Here is a 22,202-nt window from a genome sequence, read left to right as displayed (position 1 = left end):
CTATAAAAATACAATTTGATATTATGTTTAAGAAACTTGATATTTATGCAGTAGAGCAGGTGTACTGTAGAGCTGGACTTCAGCTGTGTGTCATACTTCCTGTCTGGTTTACCAAGTCTGACCTCTTCATGTTCTCCTCACATTGGTGTCAGGCCACTGACATAAATAGTCTAGCTACTCCACTATAAAATCTGTACAACATATGCTAATTCTATACAGTGTGAAGAGTTGCACCAGCTCTACAGAACGATAAATGATTCATAATGTGCGTCACTTTAATTACACTACATGCTCTGTGTTTGAAAATATACACCAAAACAAATTATTGTACATTTGTATCACTTGATTTCATTCAGGGGTGTCATATATATGTAGCTTCATCTGTTAATAACATGTAGTACAATATGGTATGTAGTCAATAAAAGAGATAGGTAATTATGATAATTATCATTATAAACAGATAATAAACATGGGGAAAAAATGAAGAAAAAATACTTCTACAATTTTTTTTAGAATTCATTGAAAAAGTAAAATTGATAAATCCTTTTTTGTATGATTATCGTATTAGTAGCAATCAAATTTATCTACTTAATAGATGTGGAACAAAACAAATATATTCAAAAAAGTTCACCAACAGTTGATGATACATAAATTCTGATTCCATGGCTTAGTTAATCATGCCTGGTAGTATGATGAGTGAATTATGATAATTACATACATAACCAAGACCTTGTGGAGATGACTCTTTGTCTGCTTTGGTTTCAAAGTCATATGATGTCATCTACATGTCTGTATACACATGTGACAAGCTTACGTTACTTATATATAAATAGAAGTGGAGAAAGTCAGGAAATGTGTTTAGAGTTTGGTGCACATATATGGTTAACCAGCATTATGATACTGCACAGTTCATAGGTATTTAGATTATTAAAAATCAGAGTTAGGTGCAATTGCAATCTGACCAAAATAATGGAAACTTACAATACATATGCATCAGAATTGTATAAAATCTTATCCAGAGTGTGATACAAGTGTTTAATAACCAATATATTGAAGAAAAATAATAAGTTTGGTGAAAATGTTTCTTATATAATTGCCATTTTACAGAAAGCTTTTGGTCTATTAAAAAACAAATCTGTTATGAAAAAACAGCTTTACTTTTTTAGGTCACCTGAGACGAAGTCTCAAGTGACCTATTCTAATCGCCTTTTGTCCGTCGTCGTCCGTCGTGCGTCGTGCGTCGTGCGTCGTCCGTCGTATGTCCGTAAACAATTTACATTTTCAACTTCTTCTCCAAAACTGCTGAAGCAATTTCAATGAAATTTTGCACAAACCTTCTAAGGCATAAGGCCAATCAAAATTGTGAATTATATGGTCCCCACCCCCCAGGGAGCTATGGGAGGGGCTAAAAGGGGTAAAATTGACTAAAATTTCAAAAATCTTCTTCTCCACTCACAGATGTGATGGAATTAAATACTCTTCATAGATAGAAAGGTCCTAAGGTCCTTTACAAAAATTGTGAATTATATGACCCTGGGGTCTCAGGTTTCCCCCTGGGGAGGGGGTTAAGTTTACTATAGTTTATATAGGGAAAACACATTTTTGAGTATTATTTGATCATTTGTAATAGGAAATGAGTCAAATATTGTCAGAATTATCCGTATGAGATGGCCATTGAATCCTATTAACCAATTTTCCATAACTGACCCCCAGTGGCCTTAGGGGCGGGGTCAAAAGGGGTCAAATAGGCTATAACTTCAAAAATCTTCTTCTGAAATCCTGGAAATGGTAGAATCACATACTCTTCGTAGATGGAAAGGTCTTGAGGTCCTTTACAAAAATTGTGAATTATATGACCCTGGGGTCTCAGGTTTCCCCCTGGGGAGGGGGTTAAGTTTACTATAGTTTATATAGGGAAAACACATTTTTGAGTATTATTTGATCATTTGTAATAGGAAATGAGTCAAATATTGTCAGAATTATCCGTATGAGATGGCCATTGAATCCTATTAACCAATTTTCCATAACTGACCCCCCAGGGGCCTTAGGGGCGGGGTCAAAAGGGGTCAAATAGGCTATAACTTCAAAAATCTTCTTCTGAAATCCTGGAAATGGTAGAATCACATACTCTTCGTAGATGGAAAGGTCTTGAGGTCCTTTACAAAAATTGTGAATTATATGACCCTGGGGTCTCAGGTTTCCCCCTGGGGAGGGGGTTAAGTTTACTATAGTTTATATAGGGAAAACACATTTTTGAGTATTATTTGATCATTTGTAATAGGAAATGAGTCAAATATTGTCAGAATTATCCGTATGAGATGGCCATTGAATCCTATTAACCAATTTTCCATAACTGACCCCCAGGGGCCTTAGGGGTGGGGTCAAAAGGGGTCAAATAGGCTATAACTACAAAAATCTTCTTCTGAAATCCTGGAAATGGTAGAATCACATACTCATAGATGGAAAGGTCTTGAGGTCCTTTACAAAAATTGTGAATTATATGACCCTGGGGTCTCACGTTTCCCCCTGGGGAGGGGGTCAAGTTTACTAGGGAAAACACATTTATGAGCATTTTTTGCTCAATTTTCATAGGAAATGAGTCGAACTTGTTTAGAATTATTAGCCTGAGATAACATTTTAATATCATATCTATATTGGTCCTGGTCAACCCCCTCGGGCAGAGGGGCGGGGCCAAAAGGGGCAAATAGGCTAAAACTTTAAAATTTTTCTTCTTAAATACTGGAAATGGTAGAACCAAATACTCTTCTTAGATGGACAGGTCTTAAGGTGTTTTATGAAAATTGTGAATTATATGACCCATCACGTTTTCCCCCTGGGGAGGGGGTCAAGTTTACTATAGTTTATATAGGGAAAACACATTTATGAGCATTTTTTGCTCAATTTTCATAGGAAATGAGTCAAACTTGTTTAGAATTATTAGCCTGAGATAACATTTAAATATTATATCTATATTGGTCCTGGTCAACCCCCTCAGGGCACAGGGGCGGGGCCAAAAGGGGCAAATAGGCTAAAACTTTAAAAATCTTCTTCTTAAATACTGGAAATGGTAGAATCAAATACTCGTCATAAAAAAGGCAGGTCTTAAGGTGTTTTATGAAAATTGTGAATTATATGACCCTTGGGTCTCAGGTTTCCCCCTGGGGAGGGGGGTAAGTTTACTGTAGTTTATAAAGGGAAAAGACATTTTTGAGCATTATTTAGTCATTATAATAGGAAATTAGTCAATTGTAGTCAGAATTATCCCTATGTGATGACCATTGAATCTTATTACCAAATTTTCTATGACTGATCCCAAGGGGCCTTAGGGGCGGGGCCAAAACGGGTCAAATAGGCTAAAACTTCAAAAATCTTCTTCTGAAATTCTGGAACTGGTAGAATCAAATACTCTGCATAGATTGAAAGGTCTTAAAGTCCTTTACAAAAAATTGTGAATTTCATGGCCCTGGGGTCCCATGTTTCCCTCTGGGGAGGGGGTCAAGTTTACTTTAGTTTATATAGGAAAAACACATTTATGAACATTATTTGCCTATTTTTCATAGGAAATTAGTCAAACTGGGTTAGAATTATTAGTCTGAGATAGCATTTTAACATCATATCCATATTGGTCCTGGCCGACCCCCAGGGGCCAGAGGGGTGGGGCCAAAAGGGGTCAAAATGGATAACATTTCAAAAATCTTTCTTCTGATTTCACAGATTTGATGGAACCAAATAATCTTCATAGATTAAAAAGTCAAATTTATAAAATCACTGACTGACTTCAAGGGCCTGATGGGCAAATATATAGTGTTTATATGCATGTCTTTGTTTCATTCTGTATCTGAACACAGGTGACCGTTAAGGCCCATGGGCCTCTTGTTTATATGTTGTATCAGCAAGATAATATAATATAACCATGACATGTGCCTTCCTTACTTGAAAAGAGTTGACATCCATTAAACTTTCAAATGGTCTGTTATGAATGGTGATTATGCAAACCTTGTTAATTAATTGACAGTATACCATAAAAGTAAGAATACATATGTATATTTTAGATAAATCAAACAGTATCTGGTGATTTTAAGATTTGGAGAAGTTTGAATTATGTTATCAAAAGCAATAAAAACAGATAAGGCTCCCCAATGTCTATACCATTAAATCATTGGTGATATATCATCATATGTAAAATTGAAACTAGACTGATAGAATTATATGTCTCTGTAGGTTCTATGTGTAAAATAGAGGATCCCCAACAAGTGACTGTTGTTTATCATGTTTATCAAACTCTGGTTAATTAATTTTCAAATTTTTAAAAGACACAAGCTTAAGCGAGTGTCTTTTGAAAATTTGAAAATTAACTAACGAGAGTTTAGATAAACATGATAAACCTCAGTCATGTGTTGGGGAACTTATTTATCCCAAAACTTAACCTCTATATTTATACTGTGGTGACCATTTTTCGTCTTCATTCAGGGAAACTTACCACCATACAATATGAAATGATATCTTTCCTCCATGAAATATAGTGCCTTAATAGTGAAATAATATTCTATTTAAGGATTAACTTGAATAGATTTTTTATGTTATGGAGATATAACACAAAAATCTGAGTGTACTCTAAATAAACCGCGAAGCGGTTTATGATGAGAGTACACTCAGATTTTTGTGTTATATCTCCATAACATAAAAAATCTATTCAAATTAATCCTTATAATTCAATTTACTAAAGATAATCTCTTCAACATTTAAAATTCATTTTGGGACTCTTTTGTCTATGAAATTATTACGCCGTCATCTCAGCCAATCAGAAGCGACGTTACAAACGGCGACGGCATTTTTTCCTTTATGGGCTGATAAAGTAAATTTTTAAGCCAATGAAAATGCTCGTAACAAGCAAAATTGAATTATTGTTTAATACTTTGAATAAACATCTACCTGTTATACAGTAAATACAGCCTGAAGCCTGAAGTTGAAAGCCAATCAGAATCAAGAGATTTTGGCATTGATTAATCAGAGGCGCCTTATAAGGTGTTTACACAGTGGAGTGTGTAAACATAAATGATAACCAACTGCTATGGAATTTATCACATGGTTTTTCCATTGTGAAACATGCATAGATATCAAATAAAATACACTTTCAAAATCTTCCATTTTAAGGTTAGATCACAAATAGTTCTCCACAAGCATTCAAAGTACAATTCTATACAGGGAAGAGGGACCTGTCCCAAAACAAATTAAAGAATTATATTTTACTTCAAACTTTTCAGTGTAAATTCAAGATTTACTTTCACTTGAAAGATTTTCTTGTAATGTTACATGTATATATATATATTTATCATTACAGGAAGATGACATTGAAACACCTTATGGGAATCTGCATGTGGCCATACAAGGAGACCGATCTAAAATGGCAATCATTACTTTCCATGACATTGGCCTTAACCGTAAGTTGACCGACATCTGTTACTGGCCAGTAGCTTATCTGGTATAGATAACAGCTCTGTGAATACAGAGCAATAAATTATGTCATTATTAAAGTAAAAAATGGTTTTACAAGTTGATATCCACCCAGCAGTTTGTGCAACGCTGAATCACATATTAATGCTTTCTAAAAAAATACATACCGTATGTTAGACATTCATGCTGTGATACATAGTACACTACATATAAGATGTATGATGTATACCATATACTTTCTGAAAAATAAAATCCCAAACCATGTAGACATGCAGAGTTTTTTGCAACAAATTTACACAAATTATGATTTTATTCATGATAAGGTTTCATCAAAATGTCTAACTTCTTACTTTGCTAAAAAATAAAATTTGAAATACTGACCCATATGTGTGAGCACTATGCTTAAGTACTGACCAATACCATTTGTCAATGGCCTGTTTCAGATGTGACAAACTTTCAAGGTTTCTTCAGTTACCAAGACATGCAGCCAATCCTACGCCATTTCTGTGTGTACCATGTGAATGCCCCGGGCCAGGAAGAGAGTGCCCTTCACTTGAGACCTGAGTTAGTACCATTCTCATACATCTTTACTGGTATAACACAACCATGACTGCCCCCTCTGCCTTAGAAAACAGAAAAAAATGAAATAGATAAGTTCAGCACTTGGTTTTATTTCTCAAAATATAAAAAGGAAAAAAAAGAAACGTGGGAAGCAAATTCAAGAAATTTTGTTTTAGGTTACCGGTACTTATCTGATGAACATGTGTTTCAAAATTATAAGCAGATTATAACAAAAGATTAGGGCAGATTGGAACTTTATTTGAATGTTAAATCAAACAAACAAAAATAAAAAATTGTTGATCGCAACAAGCAGTTTTCATGAAAAGTGACCATTGTTTTTCATGTAAGATATATATATACGATTTTGAGAAATTGAAACTAATTCACAAGTATAATCTTTGGTCTATATACCTCAAATATGCATTAATATTTTGTTTGCATGTATGTGTCCGATATAAAAGGGAAACAATTAGCTTGCTGTTGACCATATTAAAATTTTGCTTCAGCGAGCAGATGTACTTACACAGACAAAATTCAACATGTGAATACTTTTGCCATGTAAATTTTGAAAGTAGCATTTTCAGATTTTAAATCAATATCATTTGAGAAAGGTTCAGTGTGAACCATTTTGTCTGTGTGCTTGTATATGTAAACATGTATTCAGATCATTAGACTAATGCCTGTTAATTATAGTACATCATTGTTGCATATTTGGAATTAGGTGTTTGAAGTTAAGAAATAATGTCAATTTCATTGCTGGCATGCCCTAGCTCTTAGATGTTAGTGGGAATGGTTTGTGGATTATATAAAAGGATATTTCAGAAATATGAAAAATAATTCCTTTATAAAAAGAAGAAGAAAGACTGTTTGGGTGATTGAATGATGTTAGAAATCCAATGTTTTTTGTTTCAGAAAAAAAAGTTTATATATGTACATTGTACATCAACCTGTATCTTGATAACCTGTATCTTGATACAAGAAGATTGCATGATGGATATTTGTACTGATAAATATGTTGTTCCCATCAAAATATCTTTCCTCTTCTATTGATGTATTCCATAGAAATCATCCCTCTGTATGATGTCCTTATAAATATTTTGTGTTTGAATAACAGAACAATATAACATGTCTACAGCTAGTAGACAGGGCTGATTATGATAACACCCTTTTGAGGAGAGATATTCTTGTGTGTGGATCAACATTGCATGTGGATTAAATGCATCAATTGAAGGTTTGAATCTTGGATTAGATCTACACAATGTCTATTAATGTCTTAACCTTTATGATTTCAGAAACATTTGTGTTTATATAAAGTTATTTATTTTCATGAGTACATGTGAACATCATACAATGTATGCTTATGAATTGTTTTGTCGCTATTTAGGCATGATGCCCTAGGTAATCCCGACTCACTTGGTAAAAGGTATGTAACTGTGTAACAAGTGTCACCACCTAACTCTTCCTGCTTGTCTCCCCTCCCTCATCCATAACACCATAAATCTGCTCTAATATATCAACATCTTCAGTTTCAGCTTCCTATCAACTTCACCACTTTCATAGTGTGATGGTTAAATTTGCTTACTGTCCTAAAAATGCTTTACAGTTGAATCTCTTTAACTTGATCTTGTTTATCTTGAGACCTGCTTTGTTAGTTTTGACAAAAATTATTTCTATATCTTACATTTACAGTTAGCTCAATTACTTGATTAAATCTCAGTTAATGAGGTTTGACTGTGTCTGTAAATACAAACTTAACAACTGAATCTTCATTTACAGAAACTTATTCTTTCTTCTAGTAAAACTCACCTATTCAGCTTAAAGTAAATGATCAGTTTCTCCCGAGATATGTCTATACAAAATATATTGTATAAAATGGTTACCACAAGAGAAATGGACTTTAGAATTGCTTATGTTAATCAAGATCTAAATAAGCTAGGTTTTGTAGGTGTTAGTAATAATATTCCACGTCATGTTCCTTCACTACATTTGTCTGTGTGAATCATGTCTATGTGATACAAAGAATAATTTTCTTTGTGCTTTAATTATTACTGGATACTTTTGTTCTTTAGGGCAGAGTTTATATTTGAAGTTTTAATATTTAATGAGGTTATAAAGTTTAGGTGGATTATGTGTCATTTCAAATTAGTCCATATATAAATGAAAGATTTAATGAATAAATAAAGTTTCAAAACATTGAATGAATAATCTGAAGGTCCTTTCATAATTGCTACAATTGCAAGGTCATAGGTAAATTGCAAAGGTAAATTATGCTGTTGGGTTCCCTTAGTTATTAGAAATGACAATTACCTACCACATGTTATTTCTGTAGAGATGTTGTTACTAGATGTAAGATGACTGTTGACTAGGTTCTCCAGGTTTAATCCAGAACCATCTTTAAAAAGCAAAATGGATATAATTATGGCATAGAACTCAAATAATATTGTGTATATTTGAAATACATGTATTCCAAATAAAACATTTAAAACAATTTTATCATCCATATTTCGTGATGCAGTGTGTTTTACCAGAATTAGATGGTAATGGATTCTTGTCTTGTATGGAGCCGATAGTGTTTTGCATTCTGTTGACTTGATCATTCAACCATTAATGTTTGCATGTTGTTTCTGGTGTGATAAAAACAACCAAATGTTTTTGTATAATATTAGAATATTTACTTTTCTTTACATTAGAAAGATACTTTCTTAAATGTGTTTCTTAACACGTTCATTTCTTCAAAATGATTTAGAAAACTTTTCTGTAACATTAGAAACTTTTTCCATAACACTAGAAAACATTTCCATAACACCGGTAAACCTGTTATTATATGAATTAACATTTGAAAAATGACTATTATTCTTGACTTTAAGCAAGTGCCTAACTCTAAAAGGGAGCTTTAAATGATATTGCTAGAACAAGGGTACTTAACTACTTATATTAATTGAAGTTATGTTTTGTTGGAATCTTTTCTGAAGGTGCCTTCAAATGCTAATCGGTTTTGAAGGGGGAAAATTCTGTAATTACCAGATAAAAGATCAAAGGAGATAACCCAATAAGTACCTGTAGTTTAAAACATGTCAACATTGAGTATAACTTTTGATTGAATATTTCTCTTTTGGAAATTATTGAAATGATTTTTAGCTCACCTGGCCCAAAGGGCCGGTGAGCTTATGTCATGGCGCGGCGTCCGTCGTCCGTCCGTCCGTCCGTCAACATTTCCTTTAAATCGCTACTAGTCATAGAGTTCTGCATGGATTGTAACCAAATTTGGCCACAAACATCCTTGGGGGAGGGGGAACAGAACTTGTATAAATTTTGGCTCTGTCCCCCCCGGGGCAGGAGGGGCGGGGCCCAATAGGGGAAATAGAGGTAAATCCTATAAATCGCTACTTGTCCTAGAGTTCTGCATGGATTGTAACCAAATTTGACCACAAACATCCTTGGGGGAGGGGGAACAGAACTTGTATAAATTTTGGCTCTGGTCCCCCAGGGGCAGGAGGGGCGGGGCCCAATAGGGGTAATAGAGGTAAATCCTTTAAATCGCTACTTGTCCTAGAGTTCTGCATGGATTGTAACCAAAATTAGCCACAAACATCCTTGGGGGAAGGGGAACAGAACTTGTATAAATTTTGGCTCTGATCCCCCGGGGGCAGGAGGGGCGGAGCCCAATAGGGGAAATAGAGGTAAATCCTATAAATCGCTACAAGTCATAGAGTTCTGCATGGATTGTAACCAAATTTGGCCACAAACATCCTTGGGGGAAAGGGGAACAGAACTTTTATAAATTTTGGCTCTGGTCCCCCGGGGGCAGGAGGGGCGGGGCCCAATAGGGGAAATAGAGGTTATCTTATAAATCGCTACTTATCCTAGAGTTCCGCATGGATTGTAACCAAATTGGACCAGAAACATCCTTGGGGGAAGGGGAACAGAACTTGTATAAATTTTGGCTCTGATCCCCTGGCGGCAAGAGAAATGGGGCCCAATAGGGGAAATAGAGGTAAATCCTTTAAATCGCTACTAGTCATAGAGTTCTGAATGGAATGTAACCAAATTTGGCCACAAACATCCTTGGGGGAAGGGGAACAGAACTTGTATAAATTTTGGCTCTGGTCCCCCGGGGGCAGGAGGGGCGGGGCCCAATAGGGGAAATAGAGGTAAATCCTTTAAATCGCTACTTGTCATAGAGTTCTGAATGGAATGTAACTAAATTTGGCCACAAACATCCTTGGGGGAAGGGGAACAGAACTTGTGTAAATTTTGACTCTGGTCCCCAGGGGGCAGGAGGGGCGGGGCCCAATAGGGGAAATAGAGGTAAATCCTTTAAATCGCTACTAGTCATAGAGTTCTGAATGGAATGTAACCAAATTTGGCCACAAACATCCTTGGGGGAGGGGGAACAGACCTTGTATAAATTTTGGCTCTGACCCCCTGGGGGTGGGAGATGTGGGGCCCAATAGGGGATTTAGAGTTTAATATTAAAATTCCTTCAGAAAAGAAACAATGAACCTGTATTCAGAACATTACTTGGCTTTACAAACTAGGTGAGCGATACAGGCCCTCTGGGCCTCTTGTTTAAAATATTGTACTTTATCTGCACAACTTAAGCACAAATTTCAATTGCTCATTATAATATATTTCGGTAGTGAACACCAATTTTAAAAGGTCTGCATACAAACTTACTAATGATTTTGTATTGAAGGTTTGTTTATCCCACCATGGATGAATTGGCACATTCCATTCAGAATGTCGTGGATAACTACGGGTAGGTATAAAATATATTGTAGATTACAATTCACAATAGATATTATTTAAAATTTATTTTACCACATTCTTAAAACAAGTTTTATATATCACTCTTATTGGAGAAACCCAACACGATCAAGTACAATGTATGTGACCCCATACCCTTTACCTACTACTTCAAAGCAAACAAGCATTATTTAAAGAAATGTATATGTATCTTTTACTAAGTTAGTAAAATCAATGATTAAGTTGCATTGTTGAGTCAAAAAAAATCATGTAATTAATTAGATCATAAATAATCAACTATGGATTATAAAATATCTCAAATAATAAACACCAAAATTATTTCAAATAAAAAGTTTGAATCGTAATTGACGAGCATCTATATTAATTTCAGCCTTGCCAGATTCATTGGATTTGGAATGGGAACAGGAAGCAATATTCTTGCCAGATATGCAGTAAGTTTTCACAAAGTTGTATTTGGTGTGCACTTAAAGAGTTGCACTGCTGTGAATACTGCCTGCAGATAAAACCAAAGTTCGTGAAAGCTGTTACTGTAGTTTATCAACACATTGAAAGCAAATATTGCCAAAGTTAAAAAAAAATGATTTAGAAGATTAAATACTATGGAGATAAACATTATATATTTTGCTCACTTGCACCTTTTCTTCCCATTTAAGTTGCGCCATCCAGAAACTGTGGACTCTTTGGTGCTAATTAACCCGACATCAGGAAAGTCTGGCTGGGTTGAATGGGGATATCAGAAGGTAATATATCAGATTAGGAATTATCAAAACAAAATTCTTTTATGAATTTGGGACAACCATGGGTTGGCTAGAGATATCAGTAAGCAAACTTTCAAAACATTTTAATGCAATGTCTATGCTGGATAATGGCTGACTTTCACTGAGAATGAGCTGTGTGGTACCTACATCATCTGATGGCATAATGTAAGATAATTAAACGACCAATAAGATATAAATCACTTTATCACTTATCAGCACACTTTAAATGAATTACTCAAGATTTGATCATGTATATAACACCTGTCATTTGTGTTTCAGATGAACTCCTGGTACCTGTGGAGTGGCCAGATGACCAACTTCACAGAGGAGTATCTTCTCTGGCACTGGTTTGGTTCTGTACGTATTAAAATGGCTTTCTGCTGCAGACAAAGATAAACAATAGTACTAAATATATTATACAATGATTATTTATTATGAAGAGTTTATTATGTACCATTTAATGGACATGGGCTATGTATTAAACACAAAATATATTCTCTGAAAGGTGAATTTAATTATGAAATAGATTTGAATTCTATCTATGTTGGTACTACATACTGCAAGTTCTTGTTTTACTGAATGTTACTTGATCAATGAATTTGGTTAATGCACTTGAGGAACATGTATATATAATAAAGTTTTGTAAGTGTTATTAATTTTTTTCAGAATAAAACAACATATGTCACGGTGAATTTTGAAAATATAATAATATAATTATTGTTATTTTAGAAAACCCGTTGGACAAACACAGACTTGGTGCAAGTGTTCCGACAGTACATCAAGACTATCAACCCACAGAATTTGTCTCTCATTATCGAGTCCTATCTCAAGTAGGTCAAGACTTCACCTGAAAAAAACATTTCATATCATCTTAAATTTCGTCCTTTTTAAGTCACCTGGCCCGAAGGGTTGGTGAGCTTATGTCATGGCGTGGCGTCCGTCGTCCGTCCGTCCGTCCGTCCGTCCGTCCGTCTGTCAACATTTCCTTTAAATTGCTACTTGCAGTCATAGAGTTCTGCATGGATTGTAACCAAATTTGGCCACAAACATCCTTGGGGGAAGGGGAACAGAACTTGTATAAATTTTGGCTCTGACCCCCCGGGGGCAGGAGGGGCAGGGCCCAATAGGGAAAATAAAGGTAAATCCTATAAAATGCTACTTGTCCTAGAGTTCTGCATGGATTGTAACCAAATTTGGCCACAAACATCCTTGGGGGAAGGGGAACAGAACTTGTATAAATTTTGGCTCTGACCCCCCCGGGGGTAGGAGGGGCGGGGCCCAATAGGGAAAATAAAGGTAAATCCTATAAAACGCTACTTGTCCTAGAGTTCTGCATGGATTGTAATCAAATTGGACCAGAAACATCCTTAGGGGAAGGGGAACAGAACTTGTATAAATTTTGGCTCTGATCCCCTGGCGGCAAGAGAAGTGGGGCCCAATAGGGGGAATAGAGGTAAATCCTATAAATCGCTGCTTGACCTAGAGTTCTGCATGGATTGCAACCAAATTTGGCCACAAACATCCTTGGCGAAAGGGGAATAGAACTTGTATAAATTTTGGCTCTGACCCCTTGGGGGGCAGGAGGGGCAGGGCCCAATAGGGGAAATAGAGGTAAATCCTATAAAATGCTACTTGTCCTTGAGTTCTGCATGGATTGTAACCAAATTTGGCCACAAACATCCTGGGGGGGCCTTATAGGGGAAATAGTGGTAATCTTATAAATTGCTACTTATCCTAGAGTTATGCATGGATTGTAACCAAATTTGGCCAAAAACATCCTTGGGGGAAGGGGAACAGAACTTGTATATAAATTTTGGCGCTGACTCCCCTGGGGCTGGAGGGGCGGGGCCCAATATGGGAAATAGAGGTTATCTTATAAATCGCTACTTTTCCTAGAGTTCCGCATGTATAGTAACAAATTGGACCAGAAACATCCTTGGGGGAAGGGGAACAGAACTTGTATAAATTTTGGCTCTGACACCCTGGGGGCAAGAGAAGTGGGGCCCAATAGGGGGAATAGAGGTAAATCCTATAAATCGCTACTTGACCTAGAGTTCTGCATGGATTGTAACCAAATTTGGCCACAAACATCCTTGGTGAAAGGGGAACAGAAGTTGTATAAATTTTGGCTGTGACCCCCTGGGGGCAGGAGGGGCGGGGCCCAATAGGGGAAATAGAGGTTATCTTATAAATCGCTACTTATCCTAGAGTTCCGCATGGATTGTAACCAAATTGGACCAGAAACATCCTTGGGGGAAGGGGAATAGAACCTGTATAAATTTTGGCTCTGATCCCCTGGCAGCAAGAGAAGTGGGGCGGGCCAATAGGGGAAATAGAGGTAAATCCTATAAATCGCTACTTGTCCTAGAGTTCTGCATGGATTGTAACCAAATTTGGCCACAAACATCCTTGGGGGAAGGGGAACAGAACTTGTATAAATTTTGGCTCTGACCCCCTGGGGGCAGGAGGGGCGGGGCCCAATAGGGGAAATAGAGGTAAATCCTATAAATCGCTACTTGTCCTAGAGTTCTGCATGGATTGTAACCAAATTTGGTCACAAACATCCTTGGCGAAAGGGGAACAGAACTTGTATAAATTTTGGCTCTGACCCCTTGGGGGCAGGAGGGGCGGGGCCCAATAGGGGAAATAGAGGTAAATCCTATAAATCGCTACTTGTCCTAGAGTTCTGCATGGATTGTAACCAAATTTGGCCAGAAATGCATCCTTGGGGGAAGGAGAACAGAAAATTGTATAAATTTTGGCTCTGACCCCCCGGGGGCAGGAGGGGCGGGGCCCAATAGGGGAAATAGAGGTAAATCCTATAAATCGCTAATAGTCATATAGTTCTGCTTGGATTTTAACCAAATTTGGCCCAGAAACATCCTTGAGGTTAACAGAATTTGTATCAATTTTGGCTTTGACCCCCTGGAGCAGAAAGAGTGGGACCCAATAGGGGAATTAGAGGTAAATATTCAAATTCCTTCAGAAAAGAAACAATGAACTTGTATTCAGAACATTCCTAGGCATTACAAACCAGGTGAGTGATACAGGCCCTCTGGGCCTCTTGTTTATTCCAAAAAATAGCCAGCTTTCGAAAATAATCCCTTTTGTCCTGAAGTTTTGCTTCATTTTGTCTTTAAAATTGTATATAAAGCTGAATTATTTGGTAGCAAGTTCATAAATGCTAAATTTCTGCTTTATGCAATGATCAAAACCACTAGACCTATGAGGAAAATAAATTCATTGCTTCTTTGTGTTTATGATAATATATTTGATTTCTTTCAGGCGTACAGATCTTGGCATAGTGAGGGAACTTGATCAGATGAAGAGGTCTGGGACAAACACAATTAAGTAAGAATTTAGTTGTATTTGTTAGATATTGACCTTGTATTGAAGCATTTAGTATTTAAATCCATGCTCTATATAAATGTTTTTATGTAATATGACTAGATGAAAAAGAATAAAAATAGGAAAAAAAGAATGTTTCTTGATTTGTTAAGATTTTGTGAGCTGCTATCAATGATAGTGTTATGCTGTGAGTGGTTTTGAAGATACTTTATGGAGTTCAAATTTTAAATTCAATATTTGTTGTTAAGATGCAGAACAATGTTGTTGGTTGGAGATGACTCCCCTCACATTGAAGATGTCATCAACATGAACAGCAGGATGGATCCTCAGGAAACAGATTTTTTCAAGGTAGGCATGACAAATATCACTTAAAAGCCCCAATAGGAGATTTCAGAAAAGATGGAGATGACGTCACACAAAGGTACATCTGGGCGCTCAAAGGTACAACTCCGTATAGCTGTACACATTAACATGTTGGAACACCGCCGCTTGCAATGTTTGTTTACATTTTATTGTAAACAAATTGTACGGCAATCCGAGAAATGTTGCTTTATTTTTATTTCAGAAAGTGTAAATGAAAATATTTAACAATAATATATAGATATAAACATATGATATTCATATATTTTACTTTGTTTAGACTCCATTTTCGACCACTCACGAGAAAAACACGGTTGCCATTACCGTATAAACATTGACAGAGTATTGCAAATATTGGCTTGAAATTACAGATTAAATTCCAAGTTCCCCTAAATATCATACTGTCATTTTAAAGAGCGATTACTGTTTTCTAAGTCTTACATGGTAAAACACCAAATTACGATTTGTGATTACAAGGATGTATATGAATCCTTGGTGATCATGACAAAATTAAAATTTGCTTTCGTAGATTACCCCAAGGGCAAAGCAGCCATGTTACGTACTGCCGACATCCAGAATTTCGACCTTTTTCAAAGTCACCAAATTAAGTATTCTTGATAACTTTTTCGTCAAAAATTTTGGAATTGAGTTTATGATATACAAATGAGTCAGTTTATAGTAACTTTTTATGATATTTTAAACAAAACTTAAGTATTTTAGGATTCTTGAAGCCTTGCACAATATGTCCTGGTCGGCATTTCAGTACTAAGATCTGTATTTATAAATCTAAATGTAGTCAATCTAACGTGTATTCAAAATATTTAAAAGTAATATCACTTCAATTTAAGACTTCATATAGCAACCCATGGAATGAAAGCGACTGAAAATTAAACAATAAACTCTACAGCATGAAAAATGAGCGATTTCACCATTTTATTTTTCAAGATATACCGGCAGCCATACGTGTATGTACACATGTAGATCTGCATATACGTGTAACACAGTGCATTCCTTTAAAACAAGATATACATGGTAAAGATCGAAAAACACAAGTACTTATTGAGATATGTGTTGGTAATTACATACATATTAATATTATTAATTTCCCCAGGTATGGGCTGTGACCTGGGATGATCTACCAACGAAGCCATGCACCAGCGGTCGTGGTCTAGCCAGATATGGTCCACATTTCATTATATTAAATAGTGTTGTGAACAGCTTTTTCATGTATAACAGAAACATGACACAAAAAAATCAATTATCTATTCATAACTTTTTCAAAACATGGATTTAGATAAGATCTACGTGTGAACAAAAAACGAGTATGTGTGACAGCCCGGCACCGCTTCCCAAGCTGGCTTCAACACTAAATCTACAGAAATATATTTAGCAATAAACATTGTAAATATAAAAATATAAATGTCTGTAACCTCTGAAACAATAAGACAACATTTTAAATCAAAATTTGCAAGTATGAAAGTGTATACTTTTGTCACAGTATCGATTATGTAGCAGGGATGTACGTATCTGTTATTGTTTTTATTAGTCGCCATACTGTGTTTGTACCTTTGAGGACCCGGATGTAAACTTTCTGTGACGTCACGCCATCTTTTCTGAAATCTCCTATAGATGCAGCTTTTGTTAATATTTAATCATTTTAAAAAATCAAATAGGAAAAAATCTAATGAGTAACATACCACATCTATTTTACCCCAGATCGCCGACTGTGGAGGGATGCCCCTAGAGGAACAGCCAGGCAAAGTTTGTCAGGCTTTCCGACTATTCCTACAGGGAATGGGATATGGTAAGTGTGTTGGCTTTGCTCATTCTATATCACATAAAACAGTGCAGAATGCATGTTCAGTGTTAGAGGACTTTATATTTGTAAGAAGAATTTATAACAAGCATATATTACATATTACATATATTCATATGTTTATACATAATGTGGTCCACCCTATTAAGATATATCTGTGTGTTTGATATCCATGTAAATTGTGCATATAGCAGTATTTTAGCCCACCATCATCAGATATTGGGCTATTCAAATCACCTTTTGTCCGTGGTCCGTTCATCCGTCCGTCCGTCAACAATGCTTGGTTTTGCACATTGCACTCTGGGACAAAACGGTGACAAAGATGGCCACCATCTTGTATTTTGATAGTTGAAGTTTGTTACCGCTATTTCTCAGGAAGTACTGAAGCAATCTGTCTCAAAATTTATGTGTAATATGTTTTAAAAAGTTTGAAAAGCAGAGCTAAGATCCCTCTTTCAATTATCAGACATACATGTTAATCATTCTTTAGTTATATGTGATTTATATACATTCAAAGGTTTATTTCATTTTTTTTTTTTTTTTTTTTTTTAATTTATTGTTATTATTTTTGGTAATTAATTTTCTGCCATTTTTAAACCCAAAACTTTTAACAACAAAAGACAAAACCTTTATATACTCTTATTTATTTTTTTACATCAGTTCTATACCTGTTAACCTTATAACCACACTGTAATATTCCTTATACACTGTTAACATAGACGAAGATATTCCTTCTACATCAATGCCTTAGAATACACTAGTACTGTAAAGTATTTCTTCTGTACTTAATACCATAGTAAACTACACTGTAAAGTATTTCTTCTGTACTTAATACCATTGTAAACTACACTGTGAAATATTTCTTCTGTACTTAACATTCTTTCCTTGACACTTTCTTCTGCCCTCTTAAGTTCCCATGAATGGCATTTTGTAAGTAAAGGGAATATATCAAGATTGCATGTGTATTGTTATTAAAGTATTCATTTTTATGCTGTGTGCTAAATATTTTATCACGGTTTTCTTTCTATTTTATCCAGCAAGTCAAGTTTATTCCCCTTGCAAAATTATTTTTGGTGTTCTGTCTACATTTGAAAGTAAAATTTGTTTGGCCTTTGAAATATTTTGCTTATTTATTTAAGTGTATACACAAATTATATATTGGCTTTATGATATAAATTATATCATAAAAGTAGTGAATTATTCTACAAATTACTGACTAGCATTTTTGGACATTCTGCATTATTTTTTCTCTATTTTGTATGCTTTTATTTTCTTCTAAATTTTGCTTTTATCATATTATTCAATATCATTGACCAAAATGATAGATCTATTTGATTGGTGTAAATAGGAAAGATTTGTTCAGTAATAGGAATATTTTAATGCTTTATTTGTCACCAGCATTTTTGTGCTTCATGATATTTTTATTCATTGATTATTTTACTCATTTTTAAAGCATAAAATATGTAATACTGTTGTATCAAAGTTTTTTGTTAATAAGGTGACATTCTAGAATTTCGGCAGAAAAAAATATGTACAGTTTATTAGTGACACCTATTTTAAACCTGGAAATGAATCGAACAAAATCATGACAAAAATATCAGACGACAATTCAAAACACTTTCTGGAATATAATGCAGAACATCATTCAATATGGTATACGTCAATAAAATGTTATCTTTTGGTTTTAAAGTAGGAGGTTTTGTCTGTTTCATAAACAGGTATAGAACTCAAAAGTCTTTCAGTAATGATAAAATGCAGGAGGTACAGCAGTTCAGGAGAGATAGATTAAAATAGACATTATTTTATCAGAGAACAGCATTGATTATAATATTAGTTAAAATAAATGTAATTTAAATACAAAAAAGTGTACTTTAACAAGAAAAGAAATTGTATTATTTTAAGCTTTTACATTGACGATGCTTAATACTGACTGTTTCTTTTTTCCACTTATTCTTTTAGTCCCGTCACTAAATCGGTTGCCCAGTCAAAACCGCGTCGCCAACAATAATCCGAAGAAGCTGGTCAATGCGACAGATTTCACGAATGTCACACCGGTCTGTTGACCTTAACTACTTAATGACATTTCTCACGCCTTCTAATGAGACCAATCCGGGAAGAGGAACAGTGCATTTTTTATCAGGCCCTGTCATCGCAACTTGAAGTGAAATCATAACTGATTCAGAAATATCATGAAAAGTTCATGGTGATTGTTCAAAGAAAAATTGAAAACTAGATCTAATTAATTATTATTGATGACAGTAATTATACTGTAAGGTCAAAGCAATGCATTTTCTTTAAATAGTCATCAATAACTCTGATGAAGATCGTCTATTACTATTTGCACAATAAGGATGAAATGACTATTGCTGCTATGATAAGGCAAGAGAATGATGCACTACATATTGTAAAAGTCTGGTGTCTGTGATTTTTTTCATAAAAAAATTAGTATATGCACAATATCTCTTTGTGATAATACTGTTATACCATCAATCAGATTGTTTATATGTTGTAGATTTAGAAGCTCAGCCGTCATAGTGGCAGATATTTGATTATAAAAAAGGAATACCACACCTTGTGGCGATGATAGAAAAATCGAAGTTTTTTAATTGGAATTGAATTTGTTTAACTCCTTTGCTTTTTCCTGTAATTTTGGTTGATACACTACTCACACATACATACCGTGTGTGAGTAGTATATCAACCAAAATTCAATGCAAATGCTTCACATGAGTTTGAAGCCGATTTTCTTTTTCTTGAATTGCATCAATTGAATTATCAGAATGTAAAAAAAAAATATGACTTACAACAATGTATGATTCATTACAATAACATAATAGCATGGGATATTTAAACGAATTTATAACTGCGTTGTGTTATATTGGTTAATGATAAGTTGCTCCTTAGTTACTCGGACCGATAATTGAGAAGTTGATGATCTGGAGCAAGTGCTATGACAGTTATTTGTGACTTTTCTTTCTGGTTGCTATATTGAAAAATTCTAATTGATTATCAAATGTGTACTACTTAATCAATGTGTTTTAAATTTGGGCATTTCGAAATACTCTTTAAGTAATGTTTTCTTATCTTTGAAAAGGAATTGTAATAATTATAATACAATACAAGTTAAATTTATTTTAGTTATTATATATACAAAGCAGAAAACATATTTGTTTCAATTAAGAATGATGTTGTAATTTATTGATTTCCAATGATATATTTATGACATATATTATGTATTATAATTTGTATTACTACTGCATATGTTCTGATTTTAAATGGAAACGCTTCAATGATTTGTTTTGTAAATATCAATTATGTTACCATTACTGTTAGTGATTCGAATGATTTACTATTTGTTTATATGAGAATGAGTTGTGTTTGAAGTTATGCATGTGTATGTGACTGAACCTTGCATTCCAATTTACATTGTGTTATTTCCCATTTTGCATTCTAGTTGAAATTGTGTTCTTGCTTTAAAGGTGAATATTTTTTCTATATGTTTAAGTAGTTGTCAAAAGATAACATATATCTTTCTGACGTCTACATGAAACAAGAACTTTAAAATATCTACTTTTGCCCCTTTAAAGTTTAGCTTGCAATCTATTGTAAAGATAAACATTGTATATTCATAATCTGCGATGAATACAGGCATAATGTAACTGACTTAGCATGACAGACAAGCCCTCTAATATTGCTGTAAAAATGTGTAATCGTGGATAAGGGGAAACATTAAAAATAATAGAAAAGCAGGCAATTAAAACCAACAAACAATATTATTTGGAATTTAGTGTTTTGATAACCTTCTAGAAATATTAGAATGCCCCTTCAACAAAGCGCAATAATTTTTACACATATGCTATGATTCAGAATTCCAAACGCAGTGTGTGTGTGTGGATTCATTTTCCTGTCATTTAAAGATATTGAACATTATTGAATTCCTTGCATAATTTTGAATACCAACATTTGTATTTCCAGCATCATTACAGTTGTTTATACTCCAGAAACATTGACCTATGACAGATGTGTTTTGTTTTCCATTATGTGGTATACATTGTGAATAGTATGGTACATCGTTCACATTATGTGAACTGTAGTGTTTCTGCGCGTTCCATTTGCTTCATTGAAGTTCAGTGTCGTTATTTGTTTTGTTTTGTGAATTCCTAAACAAAATGCAAATAAAGTCATACACAATGATCGCCTGCTTTTGCCGTGTTGTATCTAATATAGAGAATATACTGAGTTTCCTTTCTGTTGAAATAGAGAAAGATGTATTAACATGTTTACGATCTTTGCATCTCCATAATGTCAATAATCTAACTAAAGACGCATTAATTTTGTTTCATAAAAGAAAGGTTGTACAATAGTCACACAAGCTATTGGCAGCATTAAAGTAAACCATATCATACCGTTGTTACCGTTGCTACAGACACCATACGTATATTCCTTTGTGTCTTCGTCAGTGTTGTCGAGGATCAAACGTTGATAATCTACATGTTGCTAAATAATACCTATAATCAAATGTAAAATCGTCCTGATTAATCAAAAGTGCAATAATGCCCTAAATAATATAAAACAAAAATGGTTTCAAAGATACAGTCGACTGAATCCAGTAGATATTATTGGGGTGCTTTGATATTTTTTTCATTTTTTTCCAATTTCATTGATATATAATATCTCATTCACACATCATCGTCCTCATCCTCATCAATTAATTCACATCATTTACATTATCAATCATCCTTACAAAACAATAATTATCCTCACAAATACATCAATATTGAACACAAACAATACATGATATCATCATCATCATGTCATCTTCATCATCATCATCATATCATCATCCTCCATCATCATCATCATCATCATGTTATCACAATCATTATCACATCATCATCATCATCACCATCATATAATCAGTCATCACCTTCATCTTGATATCACCATTAATCATCATCATACCATCATGTCGTCGTAGATCATGATTCATCATCATCATCATCATCATCATCATTTTTTAAACATTAGTCATCATCATCTGTAACATCATCAACTACTTAGCTATGATCTTTCACATCAAAACATCGGATATCAATTGATAAAAACTACACAGGTACAAAATATTTTTTCTATTTTTTT

At 34.5% G+C, this 22,202-nt stretch overlaps 1 protein-coding gene across 5 annotated transcripts in view; it reads left to right on the top strand.

Moving 5' to 3' along the window:
• LOC138316136 (protein NDRG3-like) overlaps window positions 1-21,258 on the top strand; it is a 47,921-nt gene extending 26,663 nt beyond the window's left edge. For 3 of the 5 annotated variants that reach the window (XM_069257659.1, XM_069257654.1, XM_069257655.1), the window contains 12 exons: window positions 5,342-5,441; window positions 5,898-6,018; window positions 7,400-7,438; window positions 10,712-10,774; window positions 11,153-11,213; window positions 11,436-11,522; window positions 11,820-11,897; window positions 12,270-12,370; window positions 14,826-14,891; window positions 15,137-15,236; window positions 16,965-17,052; window positions 19,024-21,258. In XM_069257659.1, the coding sequence (XP_069113760.1) occupies window positions 5,342-5,441; window positions 5,898-6,018; window positions 7,400-7,438; window positions 10,712-10,774; window positions 11,153-11,213; window positions 11,436-11,522; window positions 11,820-11,897; window positions 12,270-12,370; window positions 14,826-14,891; window positions 15,137-15,236; window positions 16,965-17,052; window positions 19,024-19,127 (1,008 nt within the window). In that variant the 3' untranslated portion in view covers window positions 19,128-21,258. Of the gene's footprint in view, window positions 1-5,341; window positions 5,442-5,897; window positions 6,019-7,399; window positions 7,439-10,711; window positions 10,775-11,152; window positions 11,214-11,435; window positions 11,523-11,819; window positions 11,898-12,269; window positions 12,371-14,825; window positions 14,892-15,136; window positions 15,237-16,964; window positions 17,053-17,975; window positions 17,995-19,023 lie in introns of all 5 variants that reach the window. The other 2 variants (XM_069257656.1, XM_069257657.1) reach the window with 2 other exon arrangements.
• Window positions 21,259-22,202: the final 944 nt, after the last annotated feature.

Source organism: Argopecten irradians, chromosome 2 (assembly GCF_041381155.1).
Source record: "Argopecten irradians isolate NY chromosome 2, Ai_NY, whole genome shotgun sequence".
Lineage (NCBI taxonomy): Eukaryota > Metazoa > Mollusca > Bivalvia > Pectinida > Pectinidae > Argopecten > Argopecten irradians.
Note: the sequence above shows the minus strand (reverse complement) of the source record. Positions and strands in the feature narration are given on the sequence as shown.